The sequence below is a fragment of the Drosophila tropicalis genome, unplaced genomic scaffold (genome assembly GCF_018151085.1).
Source record: "Drosophila tropicalis isolate 14030-0801.00 unplaced genomic scaffold, ASM1815108v1 contig_593, whole genome shotgun sequence".
In the NCBI taxonomy this organism is placed as follows: Eukaryota; Metazoa; Arthropoda; class Insecta; order Diptera; family Drosophilidae; genus Drosophila; species Drosophila tropicalis.
The window spans coordinates 21,742,763-21,762,024 of record NW_027173070.1 but is presented as its reverse complement, the minus strand read 5'-3'; the positions used below and the strand labels follow the sequence as shown (position 1 = coordinate 21,762,024).

At 37.5% G+C, this 19,262-nt stretch overlaps 1 protein-coding gene across 1 annotated transcript; it reads left to right on the top strand.

The window, feature by feature from the left end:
- Positions 1-10,877: 10,877 nt before the first annotated feature.
- On the top strand, positions 10,878-18,548 carry LOC137575729 (homeobox protein invected-like). The gene is made up of 2 exons (XM_068288363.1): positions 10,878-12,201; positions 18,502-18,548. Exons 1-2 carry the CDS (start codon positions 10,878-10,880, stop codon positions 18,546-18,548), a joined length of 1,371 nt encoding a protein of 456 aa, XP_068144464.1.
- The last annotated feature ends 714 nt before the right edge of the window (positions 18,549-19,262 follow it).

Below are 19,262 nucleotides of genomic sequence, written 5' to 3'. Positions count from 1 at the left end.
TGTCCATGTTTGCGATGATTAAATTGCGATAAATTTTAAGCAAATTGCAATTCGTGTTTAACAAATTGCAGAGGCGGCTGAGTGTAGGCGTTAACCACAAAAGACTGAGTGAAAGCAACCTCCACCGCTAACCACTATGTACTCTCCAGGTCCTGCTCCACCACCATCACCATCAAATGGCCTCCAGTGAGTTGGGTTGTCAAAGTATCGAATCGGATGACCCAACAAATTGGACTTTATCGAGAATAAATCAAATATATTTTCAAGGCAGGCAAATGACACATGTGACATGGATGGTGATGGTCATGGTAGAGGAGAGATGGAAAGGAGTCCTGAGGGGGGTTGCTTAAGTTGCATGCTATTGAAATTGAATGGTTTAAATGGTCATTTCAATGGCTGCAATTTAACAAGCCATAATTAGTTGATTGTTGTACTAAATAAACAAGCGGCAATAAAGAGGGAACCAACGAACCAACCAACCAACCGAACGACCGACCGACCGACCGACCAACAAACAAACATTCGAACATTCAAAAGAATGGTCAAATCGACGAGTTTGTTCTACTACAAACTGACAATTGACATTTGCATGGCGGTTAAATTGAAAGGATACGCGGTGCCCCACACCATCCTCCTCCCCTCTCCATACATAAATAAGCAGGCGTTACTAACTGTTGAAGACTATCTCTTTTCCTCTCACACACACACACACACACATACATATACAGAGAGACTCTGGGACAGATAGACATCACACACATGTGCTGTCAACGCCAACCAACTTCTTGTCGGCCATATTGTGTCTGTCTCTTTTTGTTTCTCAACCAGTCTCTCTCTTTCTTACACACTAGCTGGCCCTGACCACAAGCTCTTTTTGTTTACTATTTATTAACCTTTTATTTAATGCTATTTACTTAAACGTTTCTGTTTGCCTTCTTCTTCTTCTTCCAACAAAGAGAGCTGATGACAGGCCATCGCCTTGCAATTACCCTTACTCCAGAAATCATTCCCCCACCGTCCACCCCTGAACTCAGACTTTGTCTTTGGACTTTGCAGTCGAATAGAATTTCCATCGAACCGTTTTCAACTGAGCTTGATGTTGTATGTAATTAGGTGATTGTGTCTGTGTTGTTGGTTCAAATGTCGCCTTGTTTGTTGGTTTATTTCAGTTCAGTTTGGTTTTCGTGCAAATGGGGGAAAATGGAAATTATTCTCCTACCAATCAACAGTTGCACGAGGTCTTTGAAAAAGTTCTCGAATATGCAAATTGCAATTAACATCTTATATGAAATTGATTTTTCAACAATTGCTGAAAACTTTATGACTGTCAAGAGGCACCACCGATGAGTCCAAACTATAGAAGTAGTCAACTAATCTATAGAATTTGTTATAAACTATGTTTCTTTAAAAAATTTCACCTTTCTTAAAAGTATTCCAAATAAAATCACTTAAGGATTCTAGCACCTTTTTCCATTAGTCTAGATTTGAAAGAGTTTCAAGCGATTTTAATCAACAAAGTGAATTTGTTTAATTTCAAATCTTAGAATGATTTTGTCAAAACTGTTATCAACATTCGAGGTGGAATATATTTTTTTGGAAAAGCAATTTTAGATCATTAATTTCGATTAATTTAATTAATTTACATAGAAAGATGTCAATGATAATACAGTTGGACCCCGATTATCCGGTCTCCCATTAACCGGACACCCCTATAATCCTAGATAAAATTGAGTTTGTTCTATTTTCACTGTTAACCGTGGTTACCTCTATGATCCGTGATCTCAAACGTAAATGTAAAAGCTTAACAGTTGAAACAAACTATAATATTTTCTATTAATGGTTGTATGGCCATCAATAAACGTTTGTAGAACTAAGAAACATTTGTTTGTGGATTGATTTAAAGATATGTACATATGTATGTAAGTAACTTTAAAATTTCAAGTACGAAACGTGAAAAATTTGATGTCGTTTTTACCGGGTTTTTCGATTTTCCGTCATGGCCCTGGTCCCTGTACCTTTTTGCTTCACGGGATCTTGTTTTAAGAATCAGAAATATCCAAGGTCGAAGATATGAAAAGGTTCAATAAAAAAATTTAACTTTCCAGTTTGAATACTCTTACTTAAGTATACAGTGGAACCTCGGTTAACGAGCGTCTCGGGTAGCAAACATTTCTATTGCGACCACTTTGTCCATTATAAAAAAATTGTATTCCAAGCTCTCTTTCTTTTATTATACACATCTTCTTCTTTCCAATGCATTTTCACTTCCTTTAAAACTGTTAAAAGTTTCATTTTACTTTTAAGGAAAGCCGAACTACATATTGTACTTAAGCTGATGACGAATTATTCAGTTCCTTAAAAGTTTTCATGCATTTTATGTTAGTTTCTTTCAATAACAGTTTAAATTGAATCATAATGTAATAAGTGTTCAATTTTTACATTGATTCATACGCTTAAAGTGGTTTCGCTTAACAGACAAGGAACGAATTGTGTTCCTTAACCGAGGGTCCACTGTATATACATACATCAAATAATCAAAATACTCGAATTTCTTCTTGGGGAAAGTTCCACATGTGTCCCATTAGAGTTATATACAGTTGTATATTAAGGTTAAGTTTTTGAGTTTCAAAAGTTTTAAGTCTAAACAAAAATGTTTAAAAATACTCAGGTTTTTGCTTAAAGTAAGTTGCTAATTCACTACTACTCTAACTAAATTGTAACTACAATTGGAAAGCAGTATAGGCCGAAAAATGCAGATATATACGATAATATATCAGTATATATGTATATCATACAATATGGAATGGAAATCTCATAAAATATTTGAATTTTCGAATGGTATATTATATTAAAGGGTAACACTGTTTATTTTGTTCTTCGACAAGTTTACTTTTTGCATTGTTTAATTTGATTGTTTGTACAAAACAAATAACGTTTAATTGCCTGTTACACACACTCTCCGCCCACATGCCAATTGCCAAGTTAAGAACCATTTAACTGTCAATTAAATGCTGCTACAATTTCCCAATCCCCCTGACCCCTTTGTCGTCTTCGTCGTCGTCTCGCTTTGTTATTGATTTTTGCCAATCGACTGCAATTCCAATTCTCAGCCAACATGTGTCCGACAAGTGTAACGAAACTGAAATCAACTGAAATGTTTGGATTGGGCTTGATGACAGTGATGATGATGACGATAAAGACGATGATTATGACCATGAAGAGGTCTAAAAAAGTCTAAATTGATTGAAAGGCTTTCATCATCATGTGTTAATGGCAATTAGCGTCGAGCATTATATGCAAATGTGTTCCCTTCTCGATCAAATGACACATCCAATCGTAATCGATTCAATTGGGAATACTCTCAATGTAAGTATATCTATCTACTTAGCAAATTCGACTCTGGGGCATTGTGCAAGCATAATTATTAATTTGCGCAACAGTTTGTTGGCCATTTTGTTGCCCAAGTTTATGACACAGCCATGTCCATTGTTTGCTAAACGACATTAGACAAACAGCAACAACCACAACAATCGCTAACAATCACTACATTTTTTCCCCTCATCCTTCGCGTTCGTTTAAACATAATAAATGCTACGATTCGATTAAAAGATCAGCTCCGGCAACAACAAAATCCGAAGCAATCCAATAAGATTGACAATGAGAGCAGTCAACGGCGGCGTAGCTAACGAGGGGCAGAAGGTTCTCTCCACTGCAACCAGATTGGGGCACAGTTGATGTTGCTCGTTTGTAAGCAACATACATTTTTGCGCGTCAGACGACAGCAGCAGCAGCAACAGCAACAGCCAACAGAGATGGAGACGAAGACAGAGACTCCAAACCCAACTCCAACCTGCAACTCCCCATTCTTCTCCCATTCACTCTCACAAAGTCTCAGTAGAGTAAAAAGGTTTGCTTTAGCTACTGAAGTGACTGACTGAATTGTTTCAATAGGAGCGGATTTAGCAAGAATGAGGAAACAATATGCAATGTGAAACAAAAAGTGCCCTTTAGTATTAACATAAACTAAGTACTAACTTGAAATGTCGACAAATCGTTATTCAAACTTAAATTTATACTAAGTATCAGTAATGCATTCAACTTATTGTTAGATATATTACAAGGAAGTTAGTCTTGGTGGTGGCTGAGAATATAAAGTAACAATAAACCATTTTGAAGTATTGCTTTCAAAACTAAGATTACTTTCGCATTACATACTTACAGGACATACTTTCAGGACAAGAAATTTATAATAATCTTTCGTTCATTCGTTTCACTTCAAATTATCGCCCATCTTAAAAATCATTATATAGACGATTGAGTCTGACTGCTATCAACTCTCTGATTAGTTTGGATGAACAATACTAAATTTCTTTCAAATCTAACCATGTTAGAAATTTAAGGGCTTTATTTACTGGTGAATTTAGTCATCTCACTTCTTTGAGTAGTAATGGACTAAATAGGACTACAAGGTTTTCTTTTTTGTTTAAGGAGTTAGATCAATTTCTTTTACTGAAATTTTGTTATTGCCCTGGAGGATTAACAATGTTGGAGAATAAGACTTTGTTTCATAATTTGGAGTCCTTGATTTCAGTGATTTTATGAGATATAATTGAGAAAACCTTTCAAATAACTATACACTGGCCAAATCAAATTGGCACAAGATTAGTTAACACATATGGATAGCTATCCTCCATCTGTCTTTCTGTATGTCCTTTACAAAATTCTAGTCCTCTACAACAGAATTTAAATGGAGATTTTGATCAATAACTTTATTACTTTTCAAGCGACTTATAAAAAGTTTAATGTTTACGAGTCTTATAATACTTATAACCATCTATAAATTTTATATTCATTCAGAAAGGATAATTGTAACATACATATAGCTTCCAGAACAATTGGTCGAGAGTTCATTTCTAGACTAGAAACTTTTCATAAACTTTGTCCACTGAAAACCAACAAACTTATTAAATATTGTACCAAATTTCAATAAGATCAAGCCTCTTATGTTACATGTATCTTCCATAAAAACGAACTGTCGGAAAATCTTTTTTATGCCAAGTTAATAGACACAGAGAGAATCAGTGGCGTAGCCAGAAAATTTTTTGGGGGGGTTAACATGTTTTAGGATCAAAGATATTGAACAAAATTCTAAATATGAGAAATCACTTAGATAATGTGTAATGTATAGGGTGTTTTATATTGAAATGCTGTATAGAATATAAAAATTTAATTTTATATATATGATATATATGAGCATCTCAAGATAAAATTGGACGTACGTTTTTCCATTGTAGTTTATACTACAATATACTACTAACGTTTTTAATAAGTAACTAAACAATATTTACATGTAAATAATTGTTTGTGGAAAAAACAGTTGAAATCATATTGTATTGAATAAGTATTGATCAATTTATTGATAATTCTGGAGCATAAAAAACTGTTGAAAAACATAAATATACGAAATCACAAATCGATTTTCCTCTTTTTTTGAGCGAATCTGTCGATAACTTATTCCACCGTGATATCAATATCTCTGTTAATACTCATTAGAGCAAGTCCGTTCAGCCTATCTTCTCCAGTTGAATTTCTTATCCAATTTTTTTAACGCCTCAAAGTTGAAAAGCTCCGTTCGCTGCTAGCAATGGTCACAGCTAACGTTGCTCCTATCTTCAAAAATTTTGAAACGTTGGGAAAAAGTCCTTCGTTGCAAAGATTTAATGCGTCGATGAATGTCTTCGGATGAGTTTCTGCCCCAATCCAACGTTGTCTCCACAATACGACTTCATTTATTACTATGGAAACAGTTGCCTCAGTAGCTGTTGGCCATTGATCCATTATTACTTCGACAGTTTCAGAAACAATACCATTTTCAACTCCTTTTTTAAGCAATTTTTCAGGGAGGATATTTTCAATAATTGACAATGTCTTTTTGTGTTTGACGAATCTGTCAGATAAGGAAGATATGAAGTGATCGAAGAATGGTATGAATATTGATTGGCGATAATATTCTTCTGCCGAGCTGTTCTGGTAATTTTGTCGATGTTTTTGACATTGAACAATCCTGGGAACTTCAATTTTTTCTCCTATTGATTCAGCTAATTTTTCAGCATCAGCGAATACTTTTTTGAACTTTGATGCAACGTTTTCCCTCATTTCTTTCAACAAAACAGCCAAATCATCAGCCGCCGAAACAGCTGCAGAGAGATCAACTCTTTTCCCTTGGAGGTAAGAAGTTAAAGGTTGTGTAAGAGAAAAAATTTCGTGGATTATTGACATCGACACAATGAATGCTCCACTTTTCAATGTATGTAGAAAGCTAAAAGCATTCTTGGAACTTTCAGCGTTTCCACATTCATTAATTTTTTCCAAACTCGAACAAATTGGAACAAACATTTCTTTGAAGCAGATTACAGCATCAAGTCTTTCAGTCCATCTTGTTTCACACAATTTCTTCAATCGTTCTTTTCGTTCTAATCGAGCATTCTAGCAATTGAGTTGGTTTAATGGCTGAATCAATTTTATAAAAAATGAACCAATTTTCGGGGGGGGTTTTATCCCCAAAACCCCCCCCCCGTTACTACGCCACTGGAGAGAATCAATTCAAATTGTATCAAAATTAATTGAAATCGGATGACAATTAGTATTAACTAACGCCGTTTCGTAGTTAAGGTAAGAATATTCCTGCCTATGGTTGATATGTTAGCAACTAAATCTAACTAAATCTAATGTGAAGGCTGAAGGCTATTCTTTGGGCAACTATTCTGCCATTAATGATATTACATTTAGCGTGCCCTTGCCTAAACTTGCAGTGTTGATCCCCACCTGAGCTGCCTGTGTGTCTGTCTCACTGCCTGACTGACTGACTGGCTGGCTGTTTGGAAGGCAGCCGCCATCCAGCTATATCCAGCCTCATTGGCGATATTTTGTGCTGCTTTTTTTTTCTTCTTCTTATTTTGTTCCTTGCGCTGCGCTTTTGTTTAAATAAAAGCCTCTTTAAGTTTATCTATTGCCGCGCATCTAAATTGTGTGGGGAGCTGATGCGGCAGAGATGTAGTGGAGCTACATAGAGCTCCATCTCGAGGTCTAAGCGATTATGCTATTTGTTGCTGTTGCTGCTGCTGCTGCTGCTGATGCTTATGTTGCTGATGTTGGATGCTGTTGCTGTTGTTGTTCCTTTTGCCGGCTTGATTCGCTTTGCTCTTTTGTCGTAGTCGTTGTCGTTGTTACTTATTGCTTGGCGTTGTAGGCTTCATGTTTTGATTGTATTTATTTTAGTTTGAGTGAGTTTACTTGGTTGTTGTTGCTCTTTGGTATAACTTCTACTTGTTCCTGCTTCTTTGGCTGGTTGTTGCTCTTGCTTCTTGGTCTGCTTCGACCATTTCTGATGAAGATTTTCTGCGCGATTAACTGGCGAGATCGGCTTACGCGCGCGCGGCATCTTTTATGTGAAAAGCGTTTCGTGAGCAGCTTTAATCATGTCGTTTTTTCTTCTCTGTTGAGAATCTGTGTGCGGTGGCTGGGGCGGGGCGGGGGTGTAGTGGGTTTTGGGAAAAGGGAAAGGCATAGGTTTATGGAGGAGAATGGGTAACGATGGAATCGGGAATCGGACATTTTGAGCAATTGCGTTTAATTTTATTCATAATTCGTGGTCTTAAGTTACAGCAACAGCAACAAGTTTTAATCGCTGCTATAATTGTTTCTTTTGCTGTTGCTTCTGCTACATACCAATTCTCTTTCTCTTCATTTTTCCCTCTTTTAACTCGAATTTGTAAAATGAAATTAAGCTTGATTAATTTGTTGTTGTTGTTGTTGTTGTTGCAGTCGAGCGGGTTATCATAGTGTCGGCATCTGATCAGAGTTGGAACTCTCCCCAACTACAGAGTGCCCTGCCCTGCCCCGGCCTGGCCTGTCTTGGCCTGTCTTGGCCTGCCCTGGTCGATCTACCAACAAAGTTATTAAACTGGATTGGGTGTGCAATTGGGGCGTGGCATGGTTCAGTATGGCGGACAACGACTGTGCATATATGTATGTATATGCATATTCAGGAGAGAGAGAAGATAATAAAGCGTGGACAGGTTCGGAAAGAAAAATTTCCTTGATATGCAACTTTGCTCTTTATGAGTTCAACAACAGCCATAAAAAATCAATGGAATTTCCGAAAGATATTTACCCTCCGCCTCCCCTTTCTCCTTTTCCTGCTCCACTCGTAAGGAGGTGCAACTTTGATAGCTGATTACAGATGAGATGAGATAAAAATGGGATTACTACTTGAATAATGGCCCATTAATGGAGAGAACACTACAATATTGGCGAAAAGCATAGATGATGATATGGTAGATTCTACAAAGAATCTACCATATCATCATCTATGTAGACACAAGCTACAGTCTATAATGAGAGATCTTTTAGTTCCTATAGATGCCAATACAAAGTAATTATCATAAATGGGAAAAGCATTAAAGAGATTTGATTGGTTCGTTCTCAACGGCTTGATGAGGTCCCTTTTCTATTTTGGCATTCCTAAGAGCCATTCAGAAATTGCCAATAAGATCTTGGGTGAAAAATATATTGGTTCTGTTTGGAGGAGTAACTTTATCCTAGACACTTCATGTTCCGAATAATATATAAATTTCTATTAATTTAATGCTCTGTATTTGTCTATCATTATGTAGTAGATTTATAAAGGCAGGCTAAGGTATTTCATATTTGACTCTAAATGGTCTGTCCAAGCTTTAAAGTCTTTTGAATATCATTGTTGGGGGAAATTTCTAATTATTATTAATAGCGTATACGCAGTGTATGCCATTTGAACTCATACTATTTGGGATAAACTTATTATCAACCTTTATGATCATAGGAAGGATACTGGTGACAATTGCAATTTTCAATGTTAAATTGTGCAAACATTAAAAAAATTTGGACTTTTTTGAAAACGATTTCCAAATCTCTTATTTTCCATTATTTTTTGCTTCAAAAGAAAAGCAGGAGTGAAAAACTTCTACTTTTGGCGCATTATAATGTATATTGTTTTCTCTAAATTAAGATTCTTAAGCTTAGTGAGCTATTCTAGAGTCTTTAAAGCCTTCCAAAAACCAAATATTGCATTTATAGCTATGTAAGGAACTATTCTGATGAAAAATACATATAAATAGTTCATATAGTAAATAAATATATGTACATACATAGTTCCATAGACATATTGATTTCTAATCGGATCAATTCCAAATGCCAACTGGATAGCTCAATTGATTGGCTAGGCTTAGCCTAATTGAAGACATTTTAGTTTAGCGTTCTCTTTTAACTTAATGAGTACTTTGTCGAGTTGATTATCCTTGGGCAGAGCTGAAACTAAACTCATTGGAAAGCTAAGAAAAAGTTTTGAAACATTCCTAAGGATAACCTCAATTAAGGCTGCAAAAGCTAAACAATATTTCTCAGATTCAAAAGCGAATCATAAATAGCTAAATGATGCAGACTTTACACACACAGACACACACACACACACTCACCCTAATATAATAATGCCAACAATATGTGGGCCAATTAGACAGGCTCACATATGGTCCGACTATAATGTATATACATATGTATCTCAAAGATACACGAATGTATCTATGGCGCATTTTACGCCGAAACTATCATCAAATGTTGTCCGAAGCCAAAACAACAAAAATGAAAAGGCAAAGCATCAAAAGCAATTATGAAATCACAGCAGATGTTGCAAATGCAACAACAGAAATTGTGGTGGTGATTTATAAAGCGCAGAATGACATCAAAAAAGCAACAAAAAAATGAAAAAAAATACAACAGAAACAAAGAACAAAAAAATAAAAAAAAAGCGCAACAAAAACTTGGCGAAAAAGAACAGCAAAGCGTGTGTGTGTGTGTGTGTGTGAGTATGTGTGGACATAAAACAGGATGGAGGATGCCACTAAAAGGACTGCAGATGCCCGACCACAAAACTCAACGGCGAGGCCAAAACTGAGAGGAAAAACCTATGTATTCGGAGGAGATTTACGACTTAAATGCTGCAGCGCATAATCAAAAACCCAGACCAGACCCCAATGAAGAAGGAAGGCAGGAGTCGTCCCAGCCAGATGGAGGAGCAGCGCACTAGGAGACGAGTTGAGGATGATGATGACAACGACGGCGACGCCAACGCTGACGCTGGCAGCGCACTTAATTAACAAATATACAAACACTTAACATAACCTCAACTGACAGTCAGCGGGAGGATGGGAGGGGATGATGGTTGGTTTCTCGATCCATAAAGGGTGGGTGGTTCTGTCGAGGGGGAAGGCATGATGTTAAAGCGAGACAACACTATAAACACATTTGAGTTCGAAACCAAAAAAAAAAAGAGAAAAAAATACGCCCCAATCCCTATTGGATGTTTCACATTCTGAGAGACAGAGAAAGAGAGTGTGCCAGAGGGAGGGAGAGAGCGCCAGAGAGTTGAAGCTGCGCACAGAGCGGAAGAGAGAGAGAGAGAGCGCTCGAGTGAGACCGAGTGAGAACAACCGGTTTTTTGTTGTTGCCCAGTTGCTCATTTAGCCGTCTCCGCTTAGGCCATTCGGAGAGATTCAGTTGGTCGAGTTCCATGTAACGGGCGAGATCACGTTTATTGCGTCGGGACGTTTGTTTTTTGACCGATTACGTTTAATAGATTTTTTATGTTTAATTGACCGACGCGTCGTCGAATGCGTGAGAGTGTCTCTGTGTGAGAAAAGTGTATGTGTGTGTGTGTGTGTGTGTGTAAAGCAGCAGCAGTCGCAGCCGCAGCAGTCGATGGTCAGACTAACTTAAAGAAGAAATATGCCGCCGGCTTTTCTGCCATGAGCTAAAAACTAAAAAACTGCACTCAAATTGGAGGCATGTCCACTTTGGCCAGAAGTTGTTGTCGACCATCAAGCATTCATCTAAAGAGTGAACCCCAATTGGCAAAGGAGGAGGACGAGGAGGAGGCCGAGCAGCTCAATCAGCGCGAAATGCATCCCGACTGCCTGCCCATGCCGTTGGCCCAGCACATTAGTAGTCCCCAGGTGGAGGAGGCCGATGCCGACGAAGAGGAAGACAACTGTGATGAGCACCTGAATATCGAAGATGCCGAGGAGGATGAAGAGGAGGCTGACTTGGACCTGGAAGATCCAGCTAGCTGTTGCAGTGAGACCAGTGTCCTAAGTGTGGGTCAAGAGCAATCGCAGGCGGCTGCCGCTGCGGTCCAAGCCCAGGCCGAGGCCCGGCAACGTCTGCTGATGTCCCAGCTCTATCGACCGTCGGCCTTCACCAATGTGGAGGAATCTTCATCGCTTTCCATGCCAGCACCCGCCAATAGTTTCCAAGAGGAATTCCTGCGTAAATCCCAGCTATATGCCGAGGAGCTTATGAAGCAGCAGATGCAATTGATGGCTGCGGCACGGGTCAATGCTTTAACGGCAGTGGGCAAAATGTCTAGCCAATTGCAAATGGCTGCTGCGGCGGCAGCTCTGGTCGTTCCAACGGGACAGGATGCATTGGCCCAGCTAACAGCCACAGCATTGGGTATGGCTCCCACTCAACAACTGATAATGCCGCATCATCAACAACAACAGCAACAGCACCAGCACCAGCAACACCTTCATCCCAATAGTAATCATCATCCACAGCAGAGAGATCCGCTTCATAATAACAACAACCACAATAACAACAACAATGAAAATCTCCATGAAAGAGCTTTGAAATTTAGTATAGACAACATTTTAAAAGCGGACTTTGGTTCCCGTCTCCAGCAACAATTCGCTGCTGCTGGAGCTGGTGGTAACTCCGGAGGATTGGCCCGCATTCCCTCATCCACAAACAGTAGTAGTTGTAGTCCCCTAAAGCCGCCCAAGAAATCGACAAAACCCCTGAACCTAGCCCAAACAAACGCCGTAACTTCGAGCCTCAGCTTCTCCAGCACATTGGCCAACATATGCAGTAATAGCAATGATTCGAATAGCACGGCAACCAGCAGCAGTACAACAGCCACATCAAATGCAGTTGATTTGGCCAAATCACCTTTAGCCACATCGCCGGCACCACCTGGCGGCAGTACCACTGCGGCAGGAGGCGCCGGAGGAGGAGCAGCAACAAACAAAACTGGCGAAGATTCATCGGGTACACCCATAGTGTGGCCAGCATGGGTCTATTGCACACGTTACAGTGATCGCCCCAGCTCAGGTAAGAGGCGTCAGTCAATCTCAAAACTAAAAAACATCATCACTCAGTGTCCCTACTCACTACTCACTCATCCATTCGTCGCTTTCCAAATGCAAACAGTGTACGTATGTACTTCACTTCACACTAGAAACAAAAACTATATATGTATAAAAACCACTGTTGAGTACCTCATAAAGCGGTTAAGCAAACAGAAGTAGCAGCAGCAACCAACCAACCAGCCAACCAAGCAGCACCACCGCAACCCACGACGACAACAACGTCAATCTGCAGCTCATTAGTTGGACACAAAACCACCACCGAAATCCAACGAAAAAAAAAAACCAAAAGCAACAACAAGAAGAAGGGATACGAGTGCTAGTAGTACTCACACTCATACCCATACCCATACATACTCGTTGTCGTCGTCATTGTCGACTCACCCTCCACCCCATATTCGAAACTTCCGACTTCCATCAAGTGTGTGCTTGAGTGGTTTTTATGTCCTTATGGCTTATGTAACATAACTTAAGCTCATTATGTGACGACGAAATCAACCCCAGCCCCTCCGACCCTTTGCCCCTTCTCCCGCTTCAAACGTTCAACAATCATGGCACTCATGAATTTAGTTTATGCCACCGCAGGGAATTCATTATCATTTGGCTTAATCATTTTATGTGGCCAACTAAATCTTATGTGGCAACCAAAGAGACAGACGCAATGTGAGTAAGAGAGAGAAAGAGAGAGCAAGAGAAACCCTTCTTTTGGGGGTTGTTTTCTTTTTTGTTTTGGGGAATTTCCGTAACGGAAACTTCTCACTAAATCATAGTTAATTATGTTATTGGGTGTTCTATGGAATTTATTGAAAATAAATATATAGAAATCACTTGACTCGACATCATATTATTGGAGAAGGCATTAATGAAAACAAAATGAGTGATAAGCAGTTATTTATAGTGAAAGATATAGAATAGTCGTCCTAAATATACATATATTATACAATATATATAATTCAGCTCTTGTTTCGACCAAAATACTGTGACCTCAGATTTCTAAGAATTAAAAGTATATAGGAATGAGTATAGACATCCTCTGACAAATGGAACTATATATGTTGGTCTAAAATTCTGTTTTAATGATTGATTGTGGAAGAATGGAAGGATCCACCAGGATTCGTTGCCCCAAAAGAAGATCTGTTGTTATATATAAGTTAACTTTTAAAGGATGTTCTATATAAACCTATTGTAAATCCAGTAGATGTAGCAGTTATAGGAAATTTGGAGCTTGTTTTAATGCCTTCTTCCGAAATTCAATATGATAAGTATATCAAAACTGTTTGTGACTGCTTAAACTGTATACCATCTATGGAAATTGTATAAAAGAATTAAACAGACTTAACTTCTAGATCAATATTCATTAATAGGAAGTTGGAAAAATATTGTTGTTTATAGCCAGTTGATTTTATGATTGGTCAGAGCTTTGATGGGTGGTGCGGGTGAAGTGGTGTGGTTATGCTGTTCTTTATGTAAGAAAATGAATTCCAACCAAACGGGAGAAGTGCATAAATCTACGCTTTTGGGCTTAAATGGGTTTGTCGCAGCTCGCTAATTAACTTGGAACGATTTTTCTTCTCTTCAACCATTTTTTTCTCTCCCCCTCTCTATCTTTCTCCATTGCCTCTTGCTTTTCCTGTAAGATTTGAGGTGTGTTTTTTTATTTTGTTTTTTAAGAGTTTCTTTTTTTTTTTTTGGGTTTTAAATAAATTTAGCGTGACTAAAACGAGATCTCGATCGCATTTGTTGGTTCCATAATTTGAATGAATGTTGTAGGCGATGGCGGCAGCCAGCATATATAGGCATCGTCATGAAGTTGGAGTTGGAGTCGGAATCGGAGTCGGAGTGCCAGCCTGGGCTCGCCAGGCTTTGCAGCTGCACAAAACAATGATTTAGCGTGAGATTTGGCTCAACGATGACAAAATCAACGTTTAAATGCCGCAAACTAAAAGCCAACAAATAAAACTCATAAATTTGAAAGCTTTTGAAATATTGCCATGGCCAGAAAACAAGAAATGTTATTAAATATTTTTATTAAAAGGTGTTAATTTGACAAATTAATGCAACTAGTGTGTGTATGTGTGTCCATGAATGTGTAATTAAGTAATTGTACAAATGTGGCCAATTGATAACAAAATGGTCGATTTGCGATTTTCTAAATTATGACAAAAATTAATTGTTAGTTTCATGGCTTTAAAATATGGCTTTAGAAGGGGTAGCAAAACAAATCTGCAGATAAATGGGAGTTTATGGATCTTAGCTGAAAATAGATTTTGAAAAAAGACTGAATCTATATAACCTATACATATAGTGCTATGTTTCGGAAGGTTTGATGTTTAGAAGATTTTTAGATTTTCAATAAGAATTAAGAGCATTCAATTTAAAACAATAAGTCTAAAAGGTTTTGAATTTTGAATATTTTAATAAGTATATGAAAAACTAAGATTTCATTAAATTTAAACTATTGTTTTAAGCTCTTACAATTTTTGTTGTCTTTTTGTAGTTGTAGCTCTCTACTAGTTTAAGCCTTAAATAGGTTGTAGTTATAGACTCTTAGAAAAGTCTGTTGATGATAAAACTTGTTTGTATTTTCAAAATGTTCGTACAGCCGACAATTTTTGTGTTTAGCCCTAATAAAAAAGTTTTTGTAGTCAGCATTATCAATTAGTCAAATGATCTTCTGCATTAAGGTGACAACTCTGCGTATACTTTATATAAATAAAGTTGTTGTTAAAGACTCTAACAATAAGACGGACGAGAACTGAATCATATCTTTTAATCAGTGAGTTAGATAAGTTTCCATTTTGATATTTATGTATATTTGATATATATATTATTTAGTAAATATAAATCATTGTTGAACATTTTCACGACTTTGCTGGGCTTAGCCTATCCTTTTAGTCGACTCTTTAGGAGAAATGCATCAGTCACCTATGACAAAGTGTACAGAAATCAATTCATTTCGACAAATACTTACTTTACAGTCTATCTATGTATACAAAATATCATCAGCTTATAGAAAAATGAATATAAGTAATGGTTTCCTCTAACGAAAAGTTAGACCAACCCAAATTTTGTATAGACTAATTGATAAAACGAGAAACGATATCTAATTCAACTCACTTTGATGATAAATCGCACTATCTTGGAAGCAGATACATATATCTAAAGAGCCATCACTTGCTGTAATTTTCGCATTTGTTCAGTTTTGGTCACTTTTTAACCGGTAGCCTTAGTGACGGAGAGACAAGACAGCGAGATCGCCACTGAACCATTAAGTAATTTTCAATTTGCTGCAGTACCAACAGCAACAGCAGCAGCAACAACAACAACAACAATGACAACATAAACAAACGAATTTCAATTACCCATTGGCCTGCCTGCAATTACCGCCCCGACCCCCCATCGCCAACACTCCTCAGCACCCCATCAGACGGTTGGAAAATTGCTTGAAAGTTTTTCGCTTCGCTTCTGCCAGTTCTCTAAATGGAAAAATTTTTCGCTTAGAAAATTGCGGCTAAAAAAAAAAAAAAAAAGAAAAAGAGAACTAGAAACCAAAAGAAGCGTACAGAAAGAAGAGTCAAGAGGGAAGTGGACGAACATTTTTCAAATGCTTTTCAAACAATTTTTATGATTTGGCAATTTCTCACATTTTTCTAATACAAAGTCTATAATTAATTCTCCCCAAATGATATATGCCATTTGGGGAGTGGTGGTGGTAGTTCAACGGGAAGCAAATTATTACGCTGATAATAATGCATGTGAGTGAGGTTGTTAATTATGATTTAGTGTGGGCATAAAAGCGACGCCCGACTTCTGCGAAACTAATAAAATGACGCCTCCATTGCATCCTCATCTCCCGCAGCCCGGTCGCATGGTCGGGTCTAATAGCTAACCAATAACACACACTAAACACTTAATTCTGCTCCACTTGTAAAGTCAATTTGTAGCATTTTGCATATTTGGGTGAAGTGTGAGCAGGAATTTAAATTTAGATTTTGACCATGGCCAGAGACAGATCGAGAGAGAAGGAATTGACCATGGCGAGAGGCAGATGGATGATGAGTCACAAAGACCAAAAGACTTCAAGTGATTGCAAAATTATTGGCCATAGATAAGGTTATTAAGGACTCGATTGAGATAGCTATACACTTGCCTTATAGGTGGAATACTCTGTAAGCCCATGAGAAGAATTTTTATTTGCTTTTGAATGTATTGGAATGTGTTTTAAGTTAATGAATTGAATAACCATTATGAAAATGTGGACAAGGAATTTCAAAAACTTTTTAAGAGGCCAAGAAATTTACATCAAATCAAAAGCATGTGTTGAGCAACTCTTCTTAAAGGTAATAACTGATATGAGTTTGTGCAATAAGATCCAAGAAAGAACCCCATCTATCGTTTTCTTCTAACTCTTTATCTCCTCATTGCCTTCTTGTTTTGCAATTTATATTACTTTAAAGTTTAATAACTTCAACTAAGAATTATAGTCAGAGTTTGACATGCTCAATAGTTGTTTAATATACTCACCATGGAAATATGAATATATGTACATACGATTTCATTTTAGAGATTAAGGGATTCAAATCAATCATAAAATATACAGAAAACAAATTTACATTGATAATAAAGTTTGAAAACTTCACAGATAAGAAAGTGATTAAGTTTTTTCAGAGTTATCTTAGCCTTCTATGAATGTTTAAGTCGGTGACAAAATAATAAAACCCTAAATATAGTAGAAAGTCAAGTTATCATAAATATTGAATAAAAAATAGAACAAAATTGTATAAAATTTCTTCACAAGTCCCCTATAAAAAGTTGTTTTTTAAAATATCCTTTCAAATATAGAATATGGAGTTATATAGATTAGTTTGTTTGTGTAATTTCTGTACTAAAAGGAACTGACAAGCAGTCAAAGTCAAGCAAAATTAAACTAAAAAGAAATGAATAAAAATATTTCGATTTTTTCCAGACTTTTCTTTCCCAAAGTAGTTAACTTCCTTGATGTTTCTAGTAACTGCTCAATCTTGTGTATATAAAATCAAATCAAATTCATAAAGTCCTTATTTAAAGCTGACTTTAGTTACATGTTAGAATTGCGTGTAATTTGCATTTCGAACGCAACAAAAAGCCGCAACAAGAGGCTCATGTCTATGACCCAAATGCATTCATAAATACTTATTCGAAGCTGTCACGTCATATGATAATCACGATATGACGAAGTCGCTGTATATAGACAGTTGTGTGTGTGTGTGGTGGAGTCAAGAGTCGAGTTTTATGCTCCTTCAAATGGCTGGCAAATTGAGCCATTGAATAACCCGGCTAGACTGTAACTTGGAAGTCATCGTTGTTGCTTCTGTAGTTGTTGTTGTTGTTGTTGGGGCTGGTGTTATTAAAAGGAAAGTGTGCGCATTTCCTGGCCAAGAACAACAAGCATATTTGCAACACTTTAAGGAAATTTTCCACATGTTGGGAAATAACTTTTCTTCTTGTTCCCGCTTCTCACTCGGTCGATGTGTGCCTCCAGTTTTGGGTCAAAAACACGCATAACTCGACGCCTGTGTTTGGGTTTGGGTTGGCAATCTGACTTTGCGATTTATGAAGTGACAAAAATTAATTTCAACTGTTAACTTATCGCACGGCCAAATAGCCAACAACAACAACAACAACAACAACAGAGGCAAGCAGCAACAACAACAACAATAACTAGTAGTAGCGCCTTTTAAGGCTTCAGCTTCTGCATCAGCATCGGCATCAGCATCAGAGCCAGGCCATGCGCCTGCCTGGGTCTGGTAATAAAACTGTCAGAGTTTCAGTTTGTTTTTTTTTCTTTTTTCTCTTTTTTTTTTTGCGTTCAGGCGCGACTGAAACGAGACCAAAACTTGGTATCAGCCATCAGCGAAAAATGTCGTTTAAACTGTGACTGCGACTGTTTGACCGCATTTGGTTAATGCGAACTGGCAACTGGACTTGGTCTAAACTCAACTTAACTGAATAGCAGCAGTAGTAGTAAGTAGCAATAACAACAACTGTAACTCCACTGGCCGATGCTGCTGCACCATAATATGGCCTGAAATTGCATTAGCAAAACATTGTTAATTGTTATGGCCCAAACGGAGCGATAGATAAATTGAATGGAATATACTAGAAAAAAATTAGATTGCTGTAGTACGAGGATGTCTAGAAACTTTTGTTTTAAGAGTTAGAACACTCGAAGATTGAAGCGAACAGGATGATAAGCTTATCAGGGATATAATCTTGATATTTTTAGGTCTTACGATTGGTGACTTCTTCAACGTCACAGTAGGAGCTGCTTAAAAGTGTTCTTACCAAGAAAATCTCATCGAGATTTATATACACTTTCCACCACATTGAAATGCTAGCAATTGCCATCATCTAGACCAATTTTACACTCAATCAACTAGGGCTAGGCCCATGCCTTTGCTGGTGTCATAATCACAAAAATTCCAACAAAAAATGTAAATTAAATTTTGTAATATTGAACGCGCAAAAGTAACAGAAACCTCAAGTTCAAGCATCAAAAAACTCAACAAGCTGCTGCGGCCAGAGAGACCCACCATAAAGACCAACCAACAGACCAGACCACCCAGGTTGGCCAAAAGGCAACAGCAAGACAAGTTTCCGCATTTGGTTTATTGTATAACCTGGGCATGGCTGCGACTCATATGAATGTACGATATAAAAATCAATTTTATAACTTCATTTGTTAATTTGAAAACGAGGCAAGAGCCACAGCAAGCCAAGCGAAATGTTTTACGACTTGCCGGCTTATTTACAGCTGTCAAAATATTTTCTACAACCAAATGACTTCATTCATCAGAGCAAAAAAAAAAAAAAAAAAAAAAAAAAGCAAACGAAAAAAAGAGCCGAGATTCGAAATGAAATCAAATTCAATATGTATATAATCATAATCAGCAGAGACAATGTGTGGGAGTGGGCAAAGGGTGAGGCCGCTTCTCAGGTATGGAATGCTCAACAATCGATCTCTTTAGCACGAGGGGACTGCCAGTC